At 39.7% G+C, this 19,889-nt stretch overlaps 1 protein-coding gene across 3 annotated transcripts in view; it reads right to left on the bottom strand.

Annotated features, from left to right (window-relative positions):
* The window catches only part of WDR27 (WD repeat domain 27), a 449,814-nt gene that overhangs the window by 319,800 nt on the left and 110,125 nt on the right, over nucleotides 1–19,889 (bottom strand). For all 3 annotated transcript variants that reach the window (XR_012689733.1, XM_075203518.1, XM_075203516.1), the window contains exons 18-19: nucleotides 7,357–7,478; nucleotides 5,357–5,490 (exon numbers count right to left, since the gene is read on the bottom strand). Coding sequence is in view for 2 of the 3 variants with exons in the window: in XM_075203518.1 (XP_075059619.1) it covers nucleotides 5,357–5,490; nucleotides 7,357–7,478 (256 nt within the window). In the remaining variant the exon portion in view is untranslated. The remainder of the gene's footprint in view (nucleotides 1–5,356; nucleotides 5,491–7,356; nucleotides 7,479–19,889) is intronic.

The following is a 19,889-nucleotide window of genomic DNA, read 5'->3' as shown; positions in this document are numbered from 1 at the left end:
TATTTATGCATTTACTGTGATAATTTAGAACACCTTGTCACCTCTGGTCCATCAGCGGTTGTTGAGCCAGATCTTTCCAACAATTAAGATTAATCAGAGTACTACCCACACTAACATATATATGTCAGGATTACATGTATATCCTTTAGTGCAATTTTATATTTTAATTTTTTATCTGTTCCCCCTGGTCTGTTCCAGGGGGTAGTCTTATACGGCGAGTATATATCAAACTCTATATTTTGAGTGGAAATGTTGGGGGTCGTCTTATATGCCCAGTCATCTTATACGCCGGCAAATACGGTACATCACATTAAGTTTTCAGGATAGGCTATAGTCATCTTTTTAAACTTGTTTTGGTCATTTTATTTAAAAAAAAAAAAAAAAATGAGTTATGGGGTTATCAGATCTGGGGCTGGTCTGTGCAGCCTCGGCTTTTCATGGCAGGCACTGGTATACTTGTTGGTGGCTAGATTCTATCCAGGACCAACCACATTATTGTATATGGCCACGGCTAAACCTGATCTGTTACTTCCTCCCCTTCCTTCCCCTCTATGTGTGCAGCCTTCCCCTTCTATCCTTCTCCCACCACCCACTAGCAGCAAGTGACACATTAGACACATACACAGTTGCAGGCAACAAGGGAGGCAAACAAAGTCTGCCTCCTACAGCACCAGAAGGAAGAATGGAGGTGGAATGGGGAAAATATAACGTGGTTGGTACTGGCGGGTTGGAGGTGTTGACAATTAATTGAATCCGAGTTGGGAGAGAAGGAGGGGTAAATGCGATTAATAAAATATAAGGCTGGTTGCAGAGGGGGGCCTAATCAAATGTGGGTGCTACTGATTTAATGTCAGGGTTGTTAAGGGGGAAAGAAAGGTCTAGAGAGCTTGCTCGTCATTTGGATTTCCATATTTCATATACCTATCCCTTTTCCAAACAGGACCCCAACATTCCAGGATATAAGGCAGGTAGTGAAAGCTACAAGAACAAGTAGTAGAGAGACTCTCTGCCAACTGTCCCACTTAATCAGGACTTTCAGTCAGGAAGTATGTCCCTCTCACGCTGCTTTACTGAAGTGTGTGGTTATGTTCATCTAACAGTGGGGCGCACAGCATTGCCAGTGTGTTTGAAGGAGAAGAGGTTGGAAGGTGGCCTAGCACTGTTTTATGCGATACTACTACTGCTGCAGCATGCTAACAAATGTTTTGCTTCCCCTCCTATCAACTTGGTCCCACTTACTGACAAGTCCTGAATACAACAGTAGCCCACTTTCATTATATTTCACAGCCACTAATTTCCCAATCCAGCCATGCCTGCTATTCTGCTATATAACTGAAATACAATTCCTTTCCTAAGCTATTAGTTAGGAACAAAAAAAATCCCCTGTTGTAAAGGCGGTCTGAAAGTCAGATAATGTAAAGATGTTAGGACAAATGGTTCCAGAGAGCAATATATTTCCTATCTTCCAACAGCTAATAATAACTTAAAAGATATATTAACACGTTACCACTTATGAACATGATACTACATATAATATAGCTCATTTTCCTATTAAATCGCTTTTGTGGAAGAATTGGAATCTGTTGCTCTTGCTTCTTCGCAAGCAAGTAATTGCTAGACCACTGATTACTTCCTCTTTATGCCACCTTTTATAATGCCACATTTACTTATCACCTGTATTCTCTTCTAGCATAGAATATATTTAGCATACCTTACATTATACGTTTTTCCCATTAACAAATGTGTATCAAAGCATATTAAATCAGTATACACTCTCTTTATAAAATTACTCTTCGCATAACACTAATTTTGGTCTGTGCTTTATACTGATACTATAACAAGAAACAATGCATTTAACAAAATTAAATAGGATAATGATGGGCAAAATATTTTTTTCAGCAAAAAAGCACATATTGGTGTTACTTGTTCTAGTGTAGCCTATCAAGTTCAAACATTTGAATATCATGTTAGACATTAAAGATTTAATATGACATAATACATTTGCGAGATCATATTTGTGGTGTACAGAATCAGGGGCACACAAAATCAAAACTGAAGGAGTGCTTTAAAGAACATTGTAGAAACATCCTCTTAGCAGATCCACATACAAGCCCTAGTTGGAACACAAATTGGGCGTAATTTCTGTATTTAAAAACAGTATGCAACTTTTGTGTAGTTCCGTCTATACTCAAATCCAAACATATCTTAAAATACGTTTTGACTCGAATAGGGATGGAAATCTACACTGCATAAACAGTACGTACTTTCAATAAGCGTAGACACACACACATATTGAAGTATTTTTTAGGAGCAATTGCACTGTTTACTACATGTGTATTAACAATGAATTCACATGAGAACACATGTAACATATATTGTTACCAGTTGTTATTTAAATTTATGATAATATAACACCAAACCAACTAAAAAACAAAGTTTAATTCTAATGTTTTTAAATATTCATTCATCATTTAACATTTCATTTATTAATTTAAAATAAACAAGTAAATAAATAAATAACTCTTTAATTTGTGTACAGTGCGTGTTGAAAATAAATCTTCCATAAAAAAGTTCTGTGCTAACTACTGAGACGCATGCATAAAAAGTAGTAAACAAAGACTATGCTGTGTCCGTCAACACTATCTTCTGGCATTTACATCTGCCCTTACTGTACATGGCCTACGTTAGTCTGCTTCTTCCCACTCCCGTTACACCTCTTAATCGCAATTGGGCGTGAGTGTTAGATGAGTGTGGATATGAATTCTGTGTAATTACGTAGGCTTGGTTTCTGGGCATTTGCAGTGCGAAATCAAACAAGATACGTTATGTAAATGGGTGTATGTCCAAACATGAATCAACCACACTGTATGTTATATACTGCAGAGAAGAAAGTCTTGAAAAGCTTAGATTTATTGGTCTTGATCATAAACTTCAAATCTCTGGAAATCACTTATAGTATGAAAATTACCCATCCGATAGGTTCCAGATTCGGTGGTGGGTTTATACTTCCCGATCATTGGACACCTGCTCTATACTTAGCAAAGGGGAATATAACACTAAAAACATGTAAAATGTGTTTGGATGGAAACCTTATTCAAGATGGAGCAAAAAGAGCCTTTCTTGAGCATTTAAGCTCAGGACATTATTATAAGAGACTCAACGAGGAGCTCAATTCAGCAGCTAGTTTAATAAAACATTCAACAGTATTTGTACGGTAAATAAAGTTAAGGTTAAATAAAGGGAAATTAAATACATACTACTAGGACTTTTAGATATGACATGCTACAATTTTATTTAAAGGTAACAGTGTTATTGCTAACTTGCAGGAAGACACCAAAGACCATATTAGTGATCAATATAAAATAACTTTTGGCACTTAGGCCGCCATCAAGATCATATATTCACATGACACTTGCTGAATTCCTGAAGAGTTCATCACTGTTCTAAAGGCAGAAGATGTCAGTATAACTTATTCAACCATGAACAATAAGGAAAATTGATCACAGAAATAAATTCTTCTGCAGTGTTCCTTTTTAGTTTACGGTATACATCAATTTTAGTATCATTATAAATTTCTGCATTCACAGACAAAATAAACCACAAACGATTATTTGTGTTAATAATCGCCGTGAAATCATGTCTTTCCATATGCGTGCACGGAAAAGAACATATTCGGCACACTAAAAAATGTTCTGGGCTTAGAGTCTATTCCGATTGCTCTGCCAATAAAATGTTCAAGTTGCAACCAGAAAAAAATGTAGGTAAGCAAATTTTGATAACCCAAACCCAAAGAGGGAGTATTTTGATCCAGAATTTTGGGATTTGCTAAATATTTGTGTTGGATTTTTTTGTTTTGCTATATCAATCGAAAACCACAAAGCAATAATTTTGACCGTTAAAGAAAAAGGCAATTGAATGAATGAAAACTGTACAATATGGCATAATCCTTAAAAGGAATTTAATGAGTTTACTGAGTATACTATTTAATTTACAGTTTAGTGGGCCCAGAGTTTTAGATAGATTACCAATAAGATGAATAACAAAAAACTTGATTACACTCAAAATGCTAAAATGAACAAAATCAATAAACCAATAGTTGTAACATTAAAAAAAAGTTAATATGTTGGTTTTATTGTTTTATTTTAGAGTATATTGATTTTCTGTTCCAGGACTATTTTGGCATGTTGATAAAGAATATCTCATGTATTAATATTGAAAAAATGTATTAATTTTTGATAGTTATCCCCACTCATGGAGGATCTAAATGGGGAAAACGTATAATGTATTCTCTGCTATACACTTCTATGCACCTGCACACTATAAGCTTACCTGCCAGTTCAACTCACTGTCGCAAATTCTCAACCATGCTTCCTTGAAGTTTCAAGAACAGTGAAACATTTCTACACAACTTTGTTAATCCGGTAGCTGGATTCTGTTTTATTTATTTTGTTTGTTTGAGTGTTTGTTTTTTACAAACATTTCCAATGACAGAAAAAAGTCAGATAAAAGAAAGTCATATATAATTGGGTTAGAAAAACAATAACCGAGTTCTCAGTTTATTCTGGTTTGAAATAATATATACATGTTTGAGCAAAGGTGAAATGGTTTCTAATGTGTTAAGCTTAATTAATACAAAGTATATGTGCTGTGTTAAATAAATGCAATATAATGATATCTGGATTATTAAAACAAACAGATTTTTTGCATATGAACCATGCTGACTCCATAAGCACCAGTGAAGCTATTTCACAAATAAGACAAGATTAAAAAAAGGAATTAGCTTTTAAATAGTTGCTAACCAACTCATATGTAACAATATATGCACAGTACCTTATTCTGTCATTTAAACTACTGCATTTTCTATATGTAAGAAAAACTGCCTAGTAGATTCAATATGTGAATTGTGCCGTTCATGCGATTTATACTGTTTTTATTTTGTGCATTTGTTGAGTTTTCAACATAATGGGCCTGATTCATTAAGCAAAAAAATGAGTAACTTTGAATCTTGGCAAAACCATGTTGCAATGCACAGGGTGCAAATAAGTTTATTATTTTGCACATAAGGAAGATACTGGCTGTTTTTCATATAGGACGCACATACTTGATAGCTTTATTTTTTACACTGACATTAAAAGTTGATCTAGGAAATGCCCTACCCCAATTATAAATCTGTCCGCACATTTTAAATTTACCCCCCCCCCCAATACAACATGGTTTTGTCAAGGTTCAAAGTTACTCATTTTTGGATAGCACTGTTTTAAATAATCTATGCAAAGAGGATAATTTCTTTTGGACACCTGATCCTAGGCATAGAAAAGGAATATAGGAATTATGCACCATATTACAGCTTAAATACCTTTTTATTTCATCCTTACATCCATCCAGATAATATTTCATAACCTGAATCTCTGCTCCAGATGACAACAAAATAAATTTATCCATGTAATAAAACTGAGGGAAACAAACACGATTAGAGAACACTTCCTTCCCCTAAAAAAAAAGCAGAGAAGATTAATAAGGATTTTCCCTTCTTATCTTATAAACACTTCTGTCCACAAACATCAGTGTCTGCTATAAGTGGAGGAATAGGTATGATATTGCATTAAATGGCATAGGAACTATGGAGATAATTATAATTATAGGCTGCATAAAGGCAGATCACTGTAATATTTTATACTGTACTGCATACGGTCACATTTTCAAATCATGGAATTTTATAAGCAAAACCAAATTGACAACTGAACAACAAACCAATGGCTTCCCGTATATTGTTTGAAGATCAGCACATTCAAAGACTTGAAGATATTGGGCATTGCAACAGTTTTTCCAGGTTCCCGGTAACATTATAATACTACAGTTTTATTTATGATGATATTTAGATACCAACATCTTGGGTAACACAGTACCTTGCAATTAGATGAATTTTGCATTGGACATAGCACCCTCCACTATAAATAACTGAACTAGAGCCTTCTATAACAAGAGGTATTCTAATAGCTGGGAATGTCTCTCTGCCTTTTTATCTATGTTATCCTTCCATCACCATAACCTGAATCTTTCAATAAAAATAAAAATAATATTTCTACAAGTCAACAGACACTGCTTACCTGATATATCTATATATATATGGACAACACAAAAATAAACCCTATCCATTAAGCTTGCTGCCTAGGTGTCATACTATTAACTTAGAACTGTCCTTTGTTCCCACATCCATTCTGTATCCAAATACAGTTAAATAGATCTAAGAAATATACCCAGAATAGACGCATATCTCACATCTGCTACAGAAACCTTAGTACATGCACTCACAATCTCCCACATTGACTATTCAATTCCCTCCTTAACCACCACTACATTCTACTTTGATTGCAGCGGCTAAACTAATTTTGTTTGCAAAACGTTCTTCTACTGCTGCTCAACCACTACATTGGTTACCTGTACTTCACTGAATCAAATATAAAATATCTAGAATAACATCTAGAATGGAAACTGAGCTATGCATGTGATTTATATACAAAACCATTAACAGAACTGCACCAATATATATATCTCTTCCTTTGTCTCAAAATATCTCCCAGCTTGACCCATCCTCTTTGCCCAAGATTTGCGCCTCTCATCCACACACATTACCTGCTCTCATTCCCAATTACAGGACTTTTTCTTCTGGCTGAACCTACTCTGTGGAATGCCATCCCTCGCACAAAAAGACTCCTTCCAATAGACAAGTGACACTTAACTTCATGTATCAAACTCCTACTTCCCTATAGATTATAAGCTTTCAAATAGGGCCTTCTTACAGCTTAGTCTGTCTGTTAATACTCAGTCTTGTTTAATTACTGTGCTTGTTCCCAACTGTAAAGCACTACAGGTTATGCAAGCGCTATATAAATAAACGTTAGTAATAATCGTTTATAGCAAACTAGAATTATCCCACAGAACCAAGTAATGAAATATTAAACCTCCTTTTAGGAATTCTGAGTAATATAGAAATCCCTCCTTGCCTGTCACACATGGACCAACTATATGTCCAGAACCATGACTCTAAAAGGCAGAATTCACTGATGCACCGATGAGTGCTAAAAATGACCAAGACAGCTGAATTCAAGTTAGATTAATGGCTCTGCATCTCTAGCTGAATTCAAGATATAAGGACAGTGGGTCTGGATGCTTAGTTGACCAAAGGGACAAATAAGGAGTGATCTACCTTTTGTTTTAAGAAGGCTCTTACTACATTATTTAGTTAACATTAAACCCTCATCACAATACAGTGTGTGACTTACAGGGGGCTATCTTTTTAACATCTAATGTTTATTTCTATTAATATACTGAAAGTGAAAAAGTTATAGTTATTACCAGAACCAGTGCACAGTCTGCATTCTTCACATTCCAAATCCTCATTGTTTTGTCATCAGCGGTAGAAACCAACCAATTTCTGTCATAACTCCAGCCAAAGCCATTGACTGCACCATTATGGCCTAAGAAATAAAGTTAATAAATATTGCATTTACAGTTATAATGAATCAACAGTATACAACAGTGTAAACATATACTTAAATAATCATTTGTAATAATCACAAGTTCCAAAAATGAATTTCTGCTGACTTGGTGTCAACACACTTGGCCCAGTTTGTTTTTTTAACATCCAGCCATATAACAAGCCATAGAAGAATGGAACACCCAAGACAGACTAGTCGCCAGCTGCAGACAGACAGTTTATAGGATAATCATGAGCTAGTGTGATACCCCACTCAGGACTGGTGACTCCCTACAAAAGGACTATATATATCTGGAATGGGGGTATCACTTAAGTAACATGAGGAACCCTATAACTAAAAATACATGGACAACTGTGTTTGGGGGATGTAACCATGTAAGCTGCTGAGAGAGGAAGAAAGGACTGTGAGAGCCACCCGAGTAAGAAAACATCACCATTGCCATGGTGACAGCAGCTGACTGCCAAAAAGAGAAAAGGAGCCGGAAGCCAGGTAATGGAGACTGTATGCTAAGGAGAAACCTGAGGAGCGTTCTACAGGACTGGGTGCACAGTCTAAAGCAGTCAGGCAGGACTGAATATTCCCTGTAACCAGGAGTCATAAGGATACAGTAAGAGAAGACAACTTTTACACAGTTAAACTTATATAGACTTAATTATCCTACCCAGAAAGGTGGTTGTCAGAGAACAGTGACAGAAACTGCAGAATATTGATATTAGAATAAAAACTATAAGGCAGAGGAGTTAGAGACAATCCAACATTAGTGACCTGCAGAGTTAGCCATTTTGTTTTAGTATTCAGCGAAATATTTTAAGATAATACATCTTAACAAGAGTCAGTCAGTTGTTTATCTCAAGTCCAGCTAAAAATCAGCAGCTACACCTAATAAGAATGCCCACTCTGGCTGCCCCTACAATACATCAGTAAAACTGTGTCTCATCATATCTAACAGCATATTAATGGTGACAAGTGGAAGTAGTGCTCAGGACTGGCAGGTTATACAGTGTTTCCAGTTCAGGATTTAAAAAGCTTGCAAGCAGTTTTCATTTATATTTATGTGCACCATCAAAGCCTGGCCAGGGAAGAAACAAATATAATACGTATAAGATGTTTGTTAAGTAATAATAGTTTGGATTTCCTTTTAAAGTTGCAGTTACCTCCAACAGACCCGGCTGTTAAATTGGAAACTAAATATTGCATGTTGCAGTTTGCTGTTTAATTTGTTTGATTTGTTACCTGTCTCTACCTAACCTGGGAAATGAAACGATCCATAGATATGGTAGCCTGGAGTCCGAAGGTGAAAAACAAATATTAAATGCACTATAAAAATTGTTTATTGTTGCCTTAACAGAAGAATATAAAATAGAAAAAGATAAAATAAAAATAACATATAGCATAAAAAATATATAGGAGAATAAAGGGACATTAATGAAGTCCTCAAAATCAATTTCTAAGTCTGGAGTAAAAACACATAAAGCCTGATGGACAAACGCCCATTTCAGTGGCATAAATTACAAAAATTTACACTATGCATCACCACAAAAAGAGCGTATGCATATAGAGAGTTGCACGCAGCAGATATATATATATATATATATATATATATATATATATATATATATATACACAAAAACAGACATAGGTCCTCTGCACTCACCATGTACAGACTGGGGTGCAAGAGTCTCCCATGGCTGCTAGTGCTAGGGAAAGACTTGCCTTTAAAAGCTGTGTGCAGGTAAGCCTTAAGCCCAGATAAAATAGCATAGCATTTAATCATGTTAGGACTGACCAGGATGGGAAGACTTTGGCGTGAGTTGGTCAGCTTAAACATATATTGCAATATGTGGAACTAACATTCCCTGTTTTTAATATAGAACAGTACTTGATATAGCATTGATTATGTGTTTGGAGAGTGCAGAGTATCCCTGTTTTCTTGTCTATACAATGTGGGCAACTCCCTCTTGCACCCCAGTCTGTACATGGTGAGTGCAGAGGACCTATGTCTGTTTTTGTTTATACAATGTAAGTCCCATGACTCTTGCACCCCATTCTTTACATTAATTAATTCCTACTTGTGTCAGGTGAGTCCCAGGTCTCCCATGGCTGCTAGTGCTAGGGAAAGACTTGCCTTTAAAAGCTGTGTGCAGGTAAGCCTTAAGCCCAGATAAAATAGCATAGCATTTGATCATGTTAGGACTGACCAGAATGGGAAGACTTTGGCGTGAGTTGGTCAGCTTAAACATATATTGCAGTGGAACTAACATTCCCTGTTTTTAATATAGAACAGTACTTGATATAGCATTGATTATGTGCTTGGAGAGTGCAGAGTATCCCTGTTTTCATATATATATATATATATATATATATACATACAGCTTCTGTTTTACAATGACTACTGCAGAGTGACAATGTTGTGTTCGATTAAGGTACTGCACCCATAAATGGAAGAGAAGACATCCCTGTTACGGCAAATCATTTCTTCAGTCTGTTGTCTCTACTGGATAGACAAAGCTGGCTCTATGAGCACTTCAGGCTTCTCAATGGCAGTACTCACTACCTGAGGATAGGTTTCCTCATCATGCCAAGGTTTAAGGAGGTTAGCATGATATATTTACTCCTCCCTTCTCCTACCTAACTGGTGGAACCTGTAATTGACAGGATCAACAGCCTCTAGAACTTCATATGGACCCTGCCAATGGGCGAAAAGTTTGCTTTCCTGGGTAGGAACCAGGACTAGAACCTTATCCCCATGCTTGAAAGATCGAACAACAGCACTTTTGTCATAACTTTTCTTCTGTCGTTCCTGAGCCTCTTTTACATGTTGCTTCACAATGGGCCCTATCTTTCCTAGCCTCTCATACATTTGGGACACAAACTGTACCAGATTTGGCTCCCTGGGACCTTGCTGCTCCAACCCCTCCTTTAACATATCCAAGATACCCTTGGGCTGTCTCCCAAACAATAACTCGAAGGGACTAAACCCCGTTGAAGCTTGAACTACCTCAAGGATGGCAAACATCAAATAGGGAATAAGAGTGTCCCAATCTTTTTTCTCTTGAGCCACTGCTTTCCTGAGCATGTGCTGTAATGTGCAGTTAAAGCGTTCCACGAAGCCATCTGTTTGTGGATGGTACACGGAGGTGTGAAGCGCCATAATCCCTAGCAACTGGCACATGTCCTTCATCAGTTTGGACATGAATGTACCCTGGTCTGTGAGAATTTCTTTGGGTATTCCCAAGCGTGTAAACATCAATACAAGTTCTCTAGCTATGGTGCTGGACTTTATGTTTCGTAGGGGAATTGCCTCTGGATTCCTGGTTGCATAGTTAAGCACCACTAGTATATATGGTGCCCACGTGCTAATTTTTCCAGTGGCCCCACAAGGTCCATGGCTATCCGTTCAAAAGGAACTTGTACTATTGAAATTGGAATGAGGGGTGTCCTGTACATGGGTTTGGGACAGGTTCTCTGACAAATGGGACAGGACCGGCAATACTTTTTCACTGCCATGTGTACACCGGGCCAGTGAAACCTAAGCAGAACTCGTTCCCGTGTTTTATCCTCCCCTATGTGTCCCCCACAGACATGTTTGTGCGCTGCTTTCAACACTAGGGGTACATGGACCTGAGGAACCATTAATTGTTCTACTTTTCACCCTGTACAATAGCAACTCTATGCAGGAAATTATTTTTGACAATAAAATATGGTATACCTTCTGCAGGCTGGGCGGCTTTCGCTACCCCATTTACCTCAGTCACACTTTTAAAGGCATGTTCTAAGGTGGCAACATTAAGTTGGCCTCGAGCAAAGTCCTGCAGAGGAAACAAAATTGGTATTGCGGACCAGTCCGTAACCCCACTGACAGGCGGGGTGGGCTTATCCGCGATATCACCAGCCAATGCTAGTTTGGACTGTCCATGTTTCCCCGCAGGTGAATGCATTTGTAGAGCTCCTGCTGTGACTCCCAGGATGGCATTCCGAGTTGGTGGTTCCCAAAGATCGATGTTCAGATGTTGTGGATTCTTAGGCAGTTCCTTTAAGACCGGGCTTCCGACCGTTGCTTCATTTGCCGGCATGTCCTGCCGAATCCGATTCACCGAGGACCTCATTAAACAGGGGGAAGTCTCGCCCTAAAATGTGACTGGTAGTAGTGTTCTTTCAAACTCCTCTGTTATCCCTTGTACGCAAATAACCTTCACCTTGGGCAACCGAGAAGTTATGGTTTCGGGTAAGGCAGAGCTGGAAACCAATGAAAGTTCACTCCCTGAGTCAACCAAGGCCAGGACAAGGTTTTGGTTGATTAGCACCGTCACCCGGAACAAACAAGGACTTCCTGACGTGGGACTCATGGTAAAACAGCTTGGGAAAGCAGGCCCAATATGTGCCACGGAATAGTCCATGGGTTCCGGTAGTTTAGGACACCCTGCCTTAAATAAATATAAATATATATATATATATATATATATATATATATATATATATATATATATCCGCAGTTTTCCTGTTCATTCGCTGAAAGGATCACACATTGCGTGCGCTAGTTATCGATGATAGGGAATAAATGATTAAAATGATATTGTCAGTGTAATGCTAATAGACAAGTTTGTACCAGTTCTTGGCGGGAAAACTAAGTATGCATATCAGACCCCCACCCTTGGAATGTTGACCCCCACCCTTGGAGGGGGTTGTTTGAACTGGCCAATGACCTGCATTGCACTGGACCCTCCTGAAGCTTGAACCTATGGAAGCAAGCCAACTCATCTGTACTGTTTTCACTGTATCACTAAGTGTTTATATACAGCTCCCTGGAACCAGTTAAACAGTCTCTCTGACCACAGTCTTCTGGACTGAAGGACTGTAGCTGGTACCAGCGGAGCGCAGCGGGCGCAGCATATGTATGTATGATATATTAATATCGGCTGTACTTTATTGAACTGCTAAACTTTTGCTAAATAAATTGCTTGTGCTTTGGAACCACACAAATCGCTTAGACAATGCTTATTGGAAAACGATGAAATTACTTTAATGATACACACACACTCATATACACACAGTAGTCAAAGTGGAGATTATATATATATGTATATATATATATATGTCTATATATACACATACACTCACAGTGTATTTTGTTACGAGCCGCGGCGTCCACGGGCACCAACGCGACTCTCTCCCTTCTGTTCCTGGCGTATCGGCCGTCCCTATGGCAACCGGGACGTTACTTCCGCTTTTTGGGCCGACCATTGCTAGGACAACGGTTGGACACCAAGCTGTCAGTATTTCGCGCACTGGCAAACACAGAGCAGCCGGGCGCATTCGCCATTAAGCCTGCGGGATATTAAACGTTAATTACATTTATTAGGCCACACCTGGGGGGCTCATTATACATTCTACTTGCCTGCCCTGATTGGCTGTCTTGACTATTTAAGGCAGGGAGGGCTTAGCCTCCCTGCCGGTTATAGCGTAGATTCTGTCTGTTGCTGACCTGCTCCTGTCCTGTTCCTGTCTTGTCCCAGTGTTCCTGTGGATACTCTGCCCATTTACTATTGGACCTCCTGTTGTGACCTTATTGCGCTGTTTCTGGATTCTGCTCCCGTCCTGACCCTTTAGCGTGTTATTTGACTATTCTTTATTTATTTATTATTATAACCGGACAAAATTTCCAGGAGGAACTCCTCGGGATGGAATGATCTGGCGTTACATAGTCAGTTTCGCCTAGGGCTGTCAGAACAGATCAAAGATACTCTTGTACAGTACCCTTCTCCAACATATCTGGAGACCCTCATGCAGCTCACCACCAAAATTGGCAGAAAGATCAAGGAGAGGAAGGAGGAAAAGGAGTCACCATCTTATTATTCTGCCTTTGCTCCCGTATCAACGGACTTTGAAGAGCCCATGCAATTAGGAGCATACCATCTCTCGTCTGAGGAAAAGATTAGAAAACGGACTCAAGGCCTCTATCTCTACTGTGGCATCAAGGGCCACTTTTTCTGTGCCTCTCCTAACAAATCGGGAAAAAAGCATGCCTAGTAAACGAGGGGGAAGTTCGCCTAAGTCTGCAACTCATCTCCTCCAAAAATGCAGTTTTAGTTCTTGCACGCATCACTCACGGTGCCTGTTCTGAGACCGTCTCAACCTTTATAGATAGTGGTGCTGCTGGCAACTTTCTGGACATCGGGTTAGCTCATTCCTCTGGGATTCCTTCTGTAAAGCTTGACTCTGCTATCACGGTTTGTGGCCTGGATGGTAGTCTATTGCCTGGCGGTAAAATTGTTTATGAGACTCCTCTGCTGCAGTTAACCGTGGGTGCTCTCTACTCAGAAGCCCTGTCATTTTACTTCGTTGATTGCTCATCTGTTACATTAATTTTGGGCCATACCTGGCTCTCCCTGTAGTGGATTGGGTTAAAGGGGAGATTACTCAATGGAGCCCTTACCATTCACAGTCCTGCTTGACCTTGCCCCTCCGGATCTTGCAACCAGTGTCTGAGCAGCTCCCTCCTCATACCATGAGTTCCGGAATGTGTTCTCTAAAAAGCGGCTGACTCTCTGCCTCCACATCGTGACTTTGATTGCAGGTTCCAGACTACCCAAAGGGAGGTTGTACTCTCTCTCTGGTCCCGAGACCAAGGCCATGCAGGAGTACATAGAAGAAAATTTAGAAAAAGGTTTCTTGGGCTTCGAGAACTACTATAGAAGATTTATCCATGGATTCTCAGATCTAGTGGCCCCTATTGTCGCCCTCACCTGTAAGGGAATGGATCCCATTAATTGGCCCCTTCAGGAGGTAACCGCATTTGAAGCCCTCAAAAAGGCATTTGTCTCTGCTCAGGTTCTCAGACACATTAATCCAGATATACCCTTTGTACTAGAGGTTGATGCCCTGATGTAGGAGCTGGCGCTATCCTTTCCCAGAAAAACCCCCATACTCACCATTTACATCCTTGTGCATATTTCTCCCTTAAATTTTCTGTTGCTGAAACTAACTATGATGTAGGTAATCGGGAACTTTTGGCCATCAAATGGGCTTTTGAAGAATGGCGTCATTGGCTGGAAGGAGCCATTCATGTAATCTACGTGCTAACTGATCACAAGAATCTTCAGTACATCGAGTCTGCCAAAAGGCTGAACCCCAGACAGGCCCGTTGGGCACTCTTCTTTACCAGTTTTAAGTTCATTATTACCTACAGACCCGGTTCCGTAATTGTCAGGGCGGATGCATTATCAAGGAGCTTCATGTTGCATCATGTGCCTGTTTCTGAACCACACTTTTAAAAACAACAAAATCCCTTAGCCATTTTACATTTTAGGTCTTGCAACTAGAGATGCTCAGGCTCGGTTCCCCGGGTACCGAACACACCCGAACTTAGCAGATCAGAGTACCGAGCCAAGCCGAATTGAAAACGAGGCAAAACGTCATCGATCCACCGCCATTTCCAAGAGGGACACTGAAGGGGTAGCACAGTTCTTGGCAGTCTCCAGTGCAGTTGGGCAGTGTCATTGGTAGAAAAGAAAGAGGAGGGGTAGCAGTGTTCTTCAAAGTCTCCAGTAACATTCAGGAGAGCTTCATTGCCAATTGTCATTGCTGAAATAGAAATAATAGGGCTGGCAGGCTTGGTCTTCTAAATCTGCAGTCACATTGTACTGTGTTAAATAGGTAACACACAAAGCGGAGAGCTCCATTGCTAATGGTCATTGCTGAAATAGAAATAATAGAGCTGACAGGCTTGGTCTACTAAATCTGCAGTCACATTGTACTGTGTTATATAGGTAACACACAAAGAGGAGAGCTCCATTGCTACATTGCTAATTGTCATTGCTGAAACACAAATAATAGGGTTGGTAGTCTTGGTCTAAATCTGCAGACAAATTGTACAGTGTTATATAGCTAACATGCAAACAGGAGAGCTCCATTGCTAATTGTCATTGCTGTAATAGAAATAATAGGGTTGGCAGTCTTGGTCTTCTAAATCTGCAGTCACATTATACTGTTTTATATACGTAACACACAAACAGGAGAGCTTTATTGCTAATTGTCATTGCTGAAATAGAAATAATAGGGTTGGCAGTCTTGGTGTTCTAAATCTGCAGACAAATTGTACAGTGTTATATAGCTAACGTGCAAACAGGAGAGCTCCATTGCTAATTGTCATTGCTGAAGTAGAAATAATAGGGCTGGCAGGCTTGATCTTCTAAATCTGCAGTCACATTGTACTGTGTTATATCGGCAACACACAAACAGGAGAGCTCCATTGCTCCATTGCTGATTGTCATTGCTGAAATAGAAATAATAGGGCTGCCAGTGTTGTTCTTAATCTGCAGTCACATTGTACTGTGTTATCAAAATAGATTCACAGCAGTACACAGAATACCAGATCATCCCTATACATCATCTGCTAAAGCCTATGTTAAAGTGCAAAGTGTTTTAGTGTTAAGGCATTAGAGAGAAATGTATGTTCAGATTCAGAAATGACACAGTGTAATCCTGATAGTGAATCCTTTCTGATAGTGTACCCATAAAGAAGGCCCCTTTCAGCATTTCTGCAGATGTGTGCATGAACTGCACAAGTGTAGCCGGTGATACACAAATTGAGGATGCTACTTTGGAATTGCAACAGGATGAGGGGGAGATTTGTGTAGGCGACGAGGGCGCTAATGAGGATGCTGATGGGAATGATGTTGTTTGTGTAAGTCCTGCACCAGTGAAAGCAGTTCTTGCACGTGATAAAAAAAAGAAGGCCATTGTCATGCCTGGGCATAAGACCAAACAATCTACCTCTTTTGAGTGGAATTATTTTTACCCAAATACTGACAACAATTGTCTAGCCATTTGTAGCGTTTGTATAGCCACAGTCAGTAGAGGTATGGACCATAACCATCTAGGAACCTCATCCATGTTACGCCATTTGAAGCGAGTTCATGGCAAGCTGTTGGGAAAATTGGAAACTTGTGCTAAAAAAGTAACAACAAGAAGTCCATTATCAGCTTCTCTCAGCTAGATTCGGACACCTGCAATCTACATCCATAACACTGTCCTCATCAATATCCTCAGTAGCGATTGCATTTTGTACTGCATCCAAGTTGGTAAGGCTAGATGACTCCTCCACTATCCTGGATTCCTCAGAAGAATTCTTGAGCGTTAGTCCCACTGCTGCTGCTGGGGGTGAATCTTCATCCCGGAAGCAGACCAAGAAGAAGACTACTAGTAGTTTACAACAATTAACTCTTAAACAATCCCTTGCAAGAGGAAGCAAGTATGAAAGCTGCCATCCAGTCGCAAAGCGGATCACAGACGCCATGGCAACTATGCTAGTATTAAGAAGAGATCAGCGGCAGTACACTGGGTATGTAGTGGGTGATCATCCACAGCAATTACCACTAACGAGTGGAATGGGTAAGGGGAGATCAGCGGCAGTACACTGGATAGGTAGCGGGTGATGATCCACAGCAATTACCACTAACAAGTGGACCGGGTAAGCAAAGATCAGCGGCAGTACACTGGATAGGTCGCGGACGAACACCATGCGGAGGAGAGCGAAGTTGCTTCCAGGTCAGAAGTAGAAACGGAGAAGCAGCATTGATAGGAGAGGGGAGGAGCCTTATAAAGGGATGTCAGGAGGGTATAACCAATGGGATAACAGGCAGATAGAACAGGTGAGACTGACTGCGCAAGCGCAGGACCACCGCCGACATGACAGCCGGCGAGGAAAGTGAAGAATTAGGAGGAGGAAATGCGCGCCGGTCCTCAAGTGGTGGCCACGGGAGGCCGGCGTGTGACAGACTGATGTGAATGAGTTCTCTGTACAGCGCTGCGTAATCAGTGGCGCTATATAAATAAATGATGATGATGATGCACCTACTCCATACAACTTGTACACTTTCAATCTATTTTTGTATCCTTGACCTTTTTGCAATTAGAAGCACAGATAACAGGGGGATCGCAGACCATTTATGAATATATTCATTATGCAATAATTTACAATTAAATGTTAAAACATCTGCACATCTATATAACTCAAATATTCATCACAATATTTCTGTTTTACAACATGTTATTCTTTCAGTAATCACACTAGGCAAACCTAAATATCTTTTGCCATTTTTATTAGGTCTTCTGATTTGTTTTTATGCCAGATTTACTATTGTGCAACATCAAAGCTTCTTTATCGCTTTGTACAAAATGACTACAGTAAAAGGTCTCCAAGTTTTTAGGCTGGTCTTGTTTCCCTGTGTGTAAGTCTGTTGTCATGGCAAAAAGAGTCAATTTATTTGCAATCATCTGCACTGAACATAAGTGATAAGCCACAGTACTTTCAGCTACCAAGTTAAAAATGTTTGCACTTCTGAGTTTTTCAAAGTGGTTTTTTTGTGAGTGTCATCATAAAATAGGCAGACAAGTAAAAATTGTTCATTATGTGGGCTAGTTTTTACTGTTTAACATGTGTAAATTTTGTATTGGTATTACTCTTTTTTCAGAAACAATCATTGAAGTTTCATAGATCCTTCACTACAGGCATAGTCACTGTTTTTCCTCGTCTCTTGGATACTGTTATTATTTATATTAAATATAGGTTGTTTGAATGCAATTAATGGGATCAGGAACTAATTTGTTTTCCCTCTTTGAAGTTCTACGGCAACAGCGTCAATGAAGAATTTTGTTGCTACCTTCTGCGTTGCAAAGTAGAATTTAGGTTTAACTTGATGGACCTGCATCTTTTTTACTAGCGAGCCTACTAATTCCCAGGTAATTATAAAAATGGTTAACATATTTCACATAGCTTTAAATATGGTATGGTAGCAATGATAAGATGTGCACATGAAAAAAAAGCTAGTAATCTAGACATGTAAGAAGCACATCCTTTTAACTCATGTACTGTGACTGAAGAAATGGGTTGATGTACAGTTTTCTGTTTTATTTATTACACTGTACCCAGTGCTCAAAGTGGAGCGGTATGTACTGGTGCTTCTTCGCCCCACTTCCTTATAGGCAGTGGAAGGCTTGGGAGGGGAGTGTCATGCCTCAGAGGTGCTGTGCCATGCCTGCCTTCCCTGGCCCTGTATATACTTACTTGGTGCCGGTGGCAAGCGCCCTCCTCACTGACTGTCAGGTTTGACGTCATCATGTCCCTACACTGTCAGAGAGGAGCCAGAAGACCAAAGAAAGGAAGACGAAAAAAGAAGAAAAGAAGATCATAGAAAGGTAAGTAAATAAGGGAGTGGGCAGCAGTGTAATGAAGGGGGCACGATGCAATGAATGGGCAAAATTGTGATGAAGGAGGGGGCACATTGTGTGAAGGAGGGGGCACAGTGTGATGAAGGAGGGGGCACAGTGTGATGAAGGAGGGGGCACAGTGTGATGAAAGAGGAGGCACAGTGATGAAGGAGGGGGCACAGTGTGATGAAGGAGGGGGCACAGTGATGAAGGGGCAAATGTGTGATGAAGGAGGGGGTGTGATGGAGGAGGGGGCACAGTGATGAAGGGGCAAATGTGTGATGAAGGAGGGGGCGCAGTGTGATGAAGGAGGGGGCACAGTGAGGAAGGAGCAAAAATGTAATGAAGAAGGGGATACAGTGTGATGGAGGGGGTACAGTGAGATGAAGGAGGGTGCAGTGTGTTGATGGTGAGGCAAATGTGTCAATTCACTAGTGAAAGGAAATAATAGGAGCAGGAACAGGGATAAATAGAGAGGATCAAGGAGTAAGGGAGGAGCAAGAGAAGCAGGATGTAAGGCACAGGGGAGAGCAGTTAGGGAGGGAGAGAGGGGAATACCTGTAATAAAGATAGGGGCACATAGGAACAAAGAAAGGAAACAGATATGGGAAATGTAGAGGATAACATGGACGATATAAGTGAGATATCTTCGATAGTTTTATTATAATATTATGGAGATATGAGAGAAAATGTAAGTACACAAAGGAGAAATGAGAGAAAGGTGGATGACACAGAGAAAAGGTAATTGGACACTGGAGAGGTGGGGGACACATGGTGGGTAGCTTTGTATCTTTTAATATGTTTTATATTATACTATATAGTGTTAACATGCATCCAAAATTTATTTCACTCTATCAAACCCAATAAACCTTTGGGCTGTCTATTTTAAAGTGAAAGCTCCATATCAAATTTCCACTTCGACCACAGATTGTACCATACAATTTTACATATTGGTGTTATCATATTTGTGTGTTAACAAAACTACTTTTATTTCATCACCCAAACATAAGAAGTATACTGTATCACCTTCATCTACAGCACCTTTACAATAAAACACCATATCCACTTCTCCTTTCCTTTGTAGCCCCTGAAACATTCAAGTTTTAAAGAAGCAGCAGTGGAATTTTCTAACTTCTTACATCATCCTATTCTACATTAGACATACCATATTTCACCACATAA

This window comes from Mixophyes fleayi, chromosome 3 (genome assembly GCF_038048845.1).
Source record: "Mixophyes fleayi isolate aMixFle1 chromosome 3, aMixFle1.hap1, whole genome shotgun sequence".
Lineage (NCBI taxonomy): Eukaryota > Metazoa > Chordata > Amphibia > Anura > Limnodynastidae > Mixophyes > Mixophyes fleayi.
This window is presented reverse-complemented; position numbering and strand designations above follow the sequence as displayed.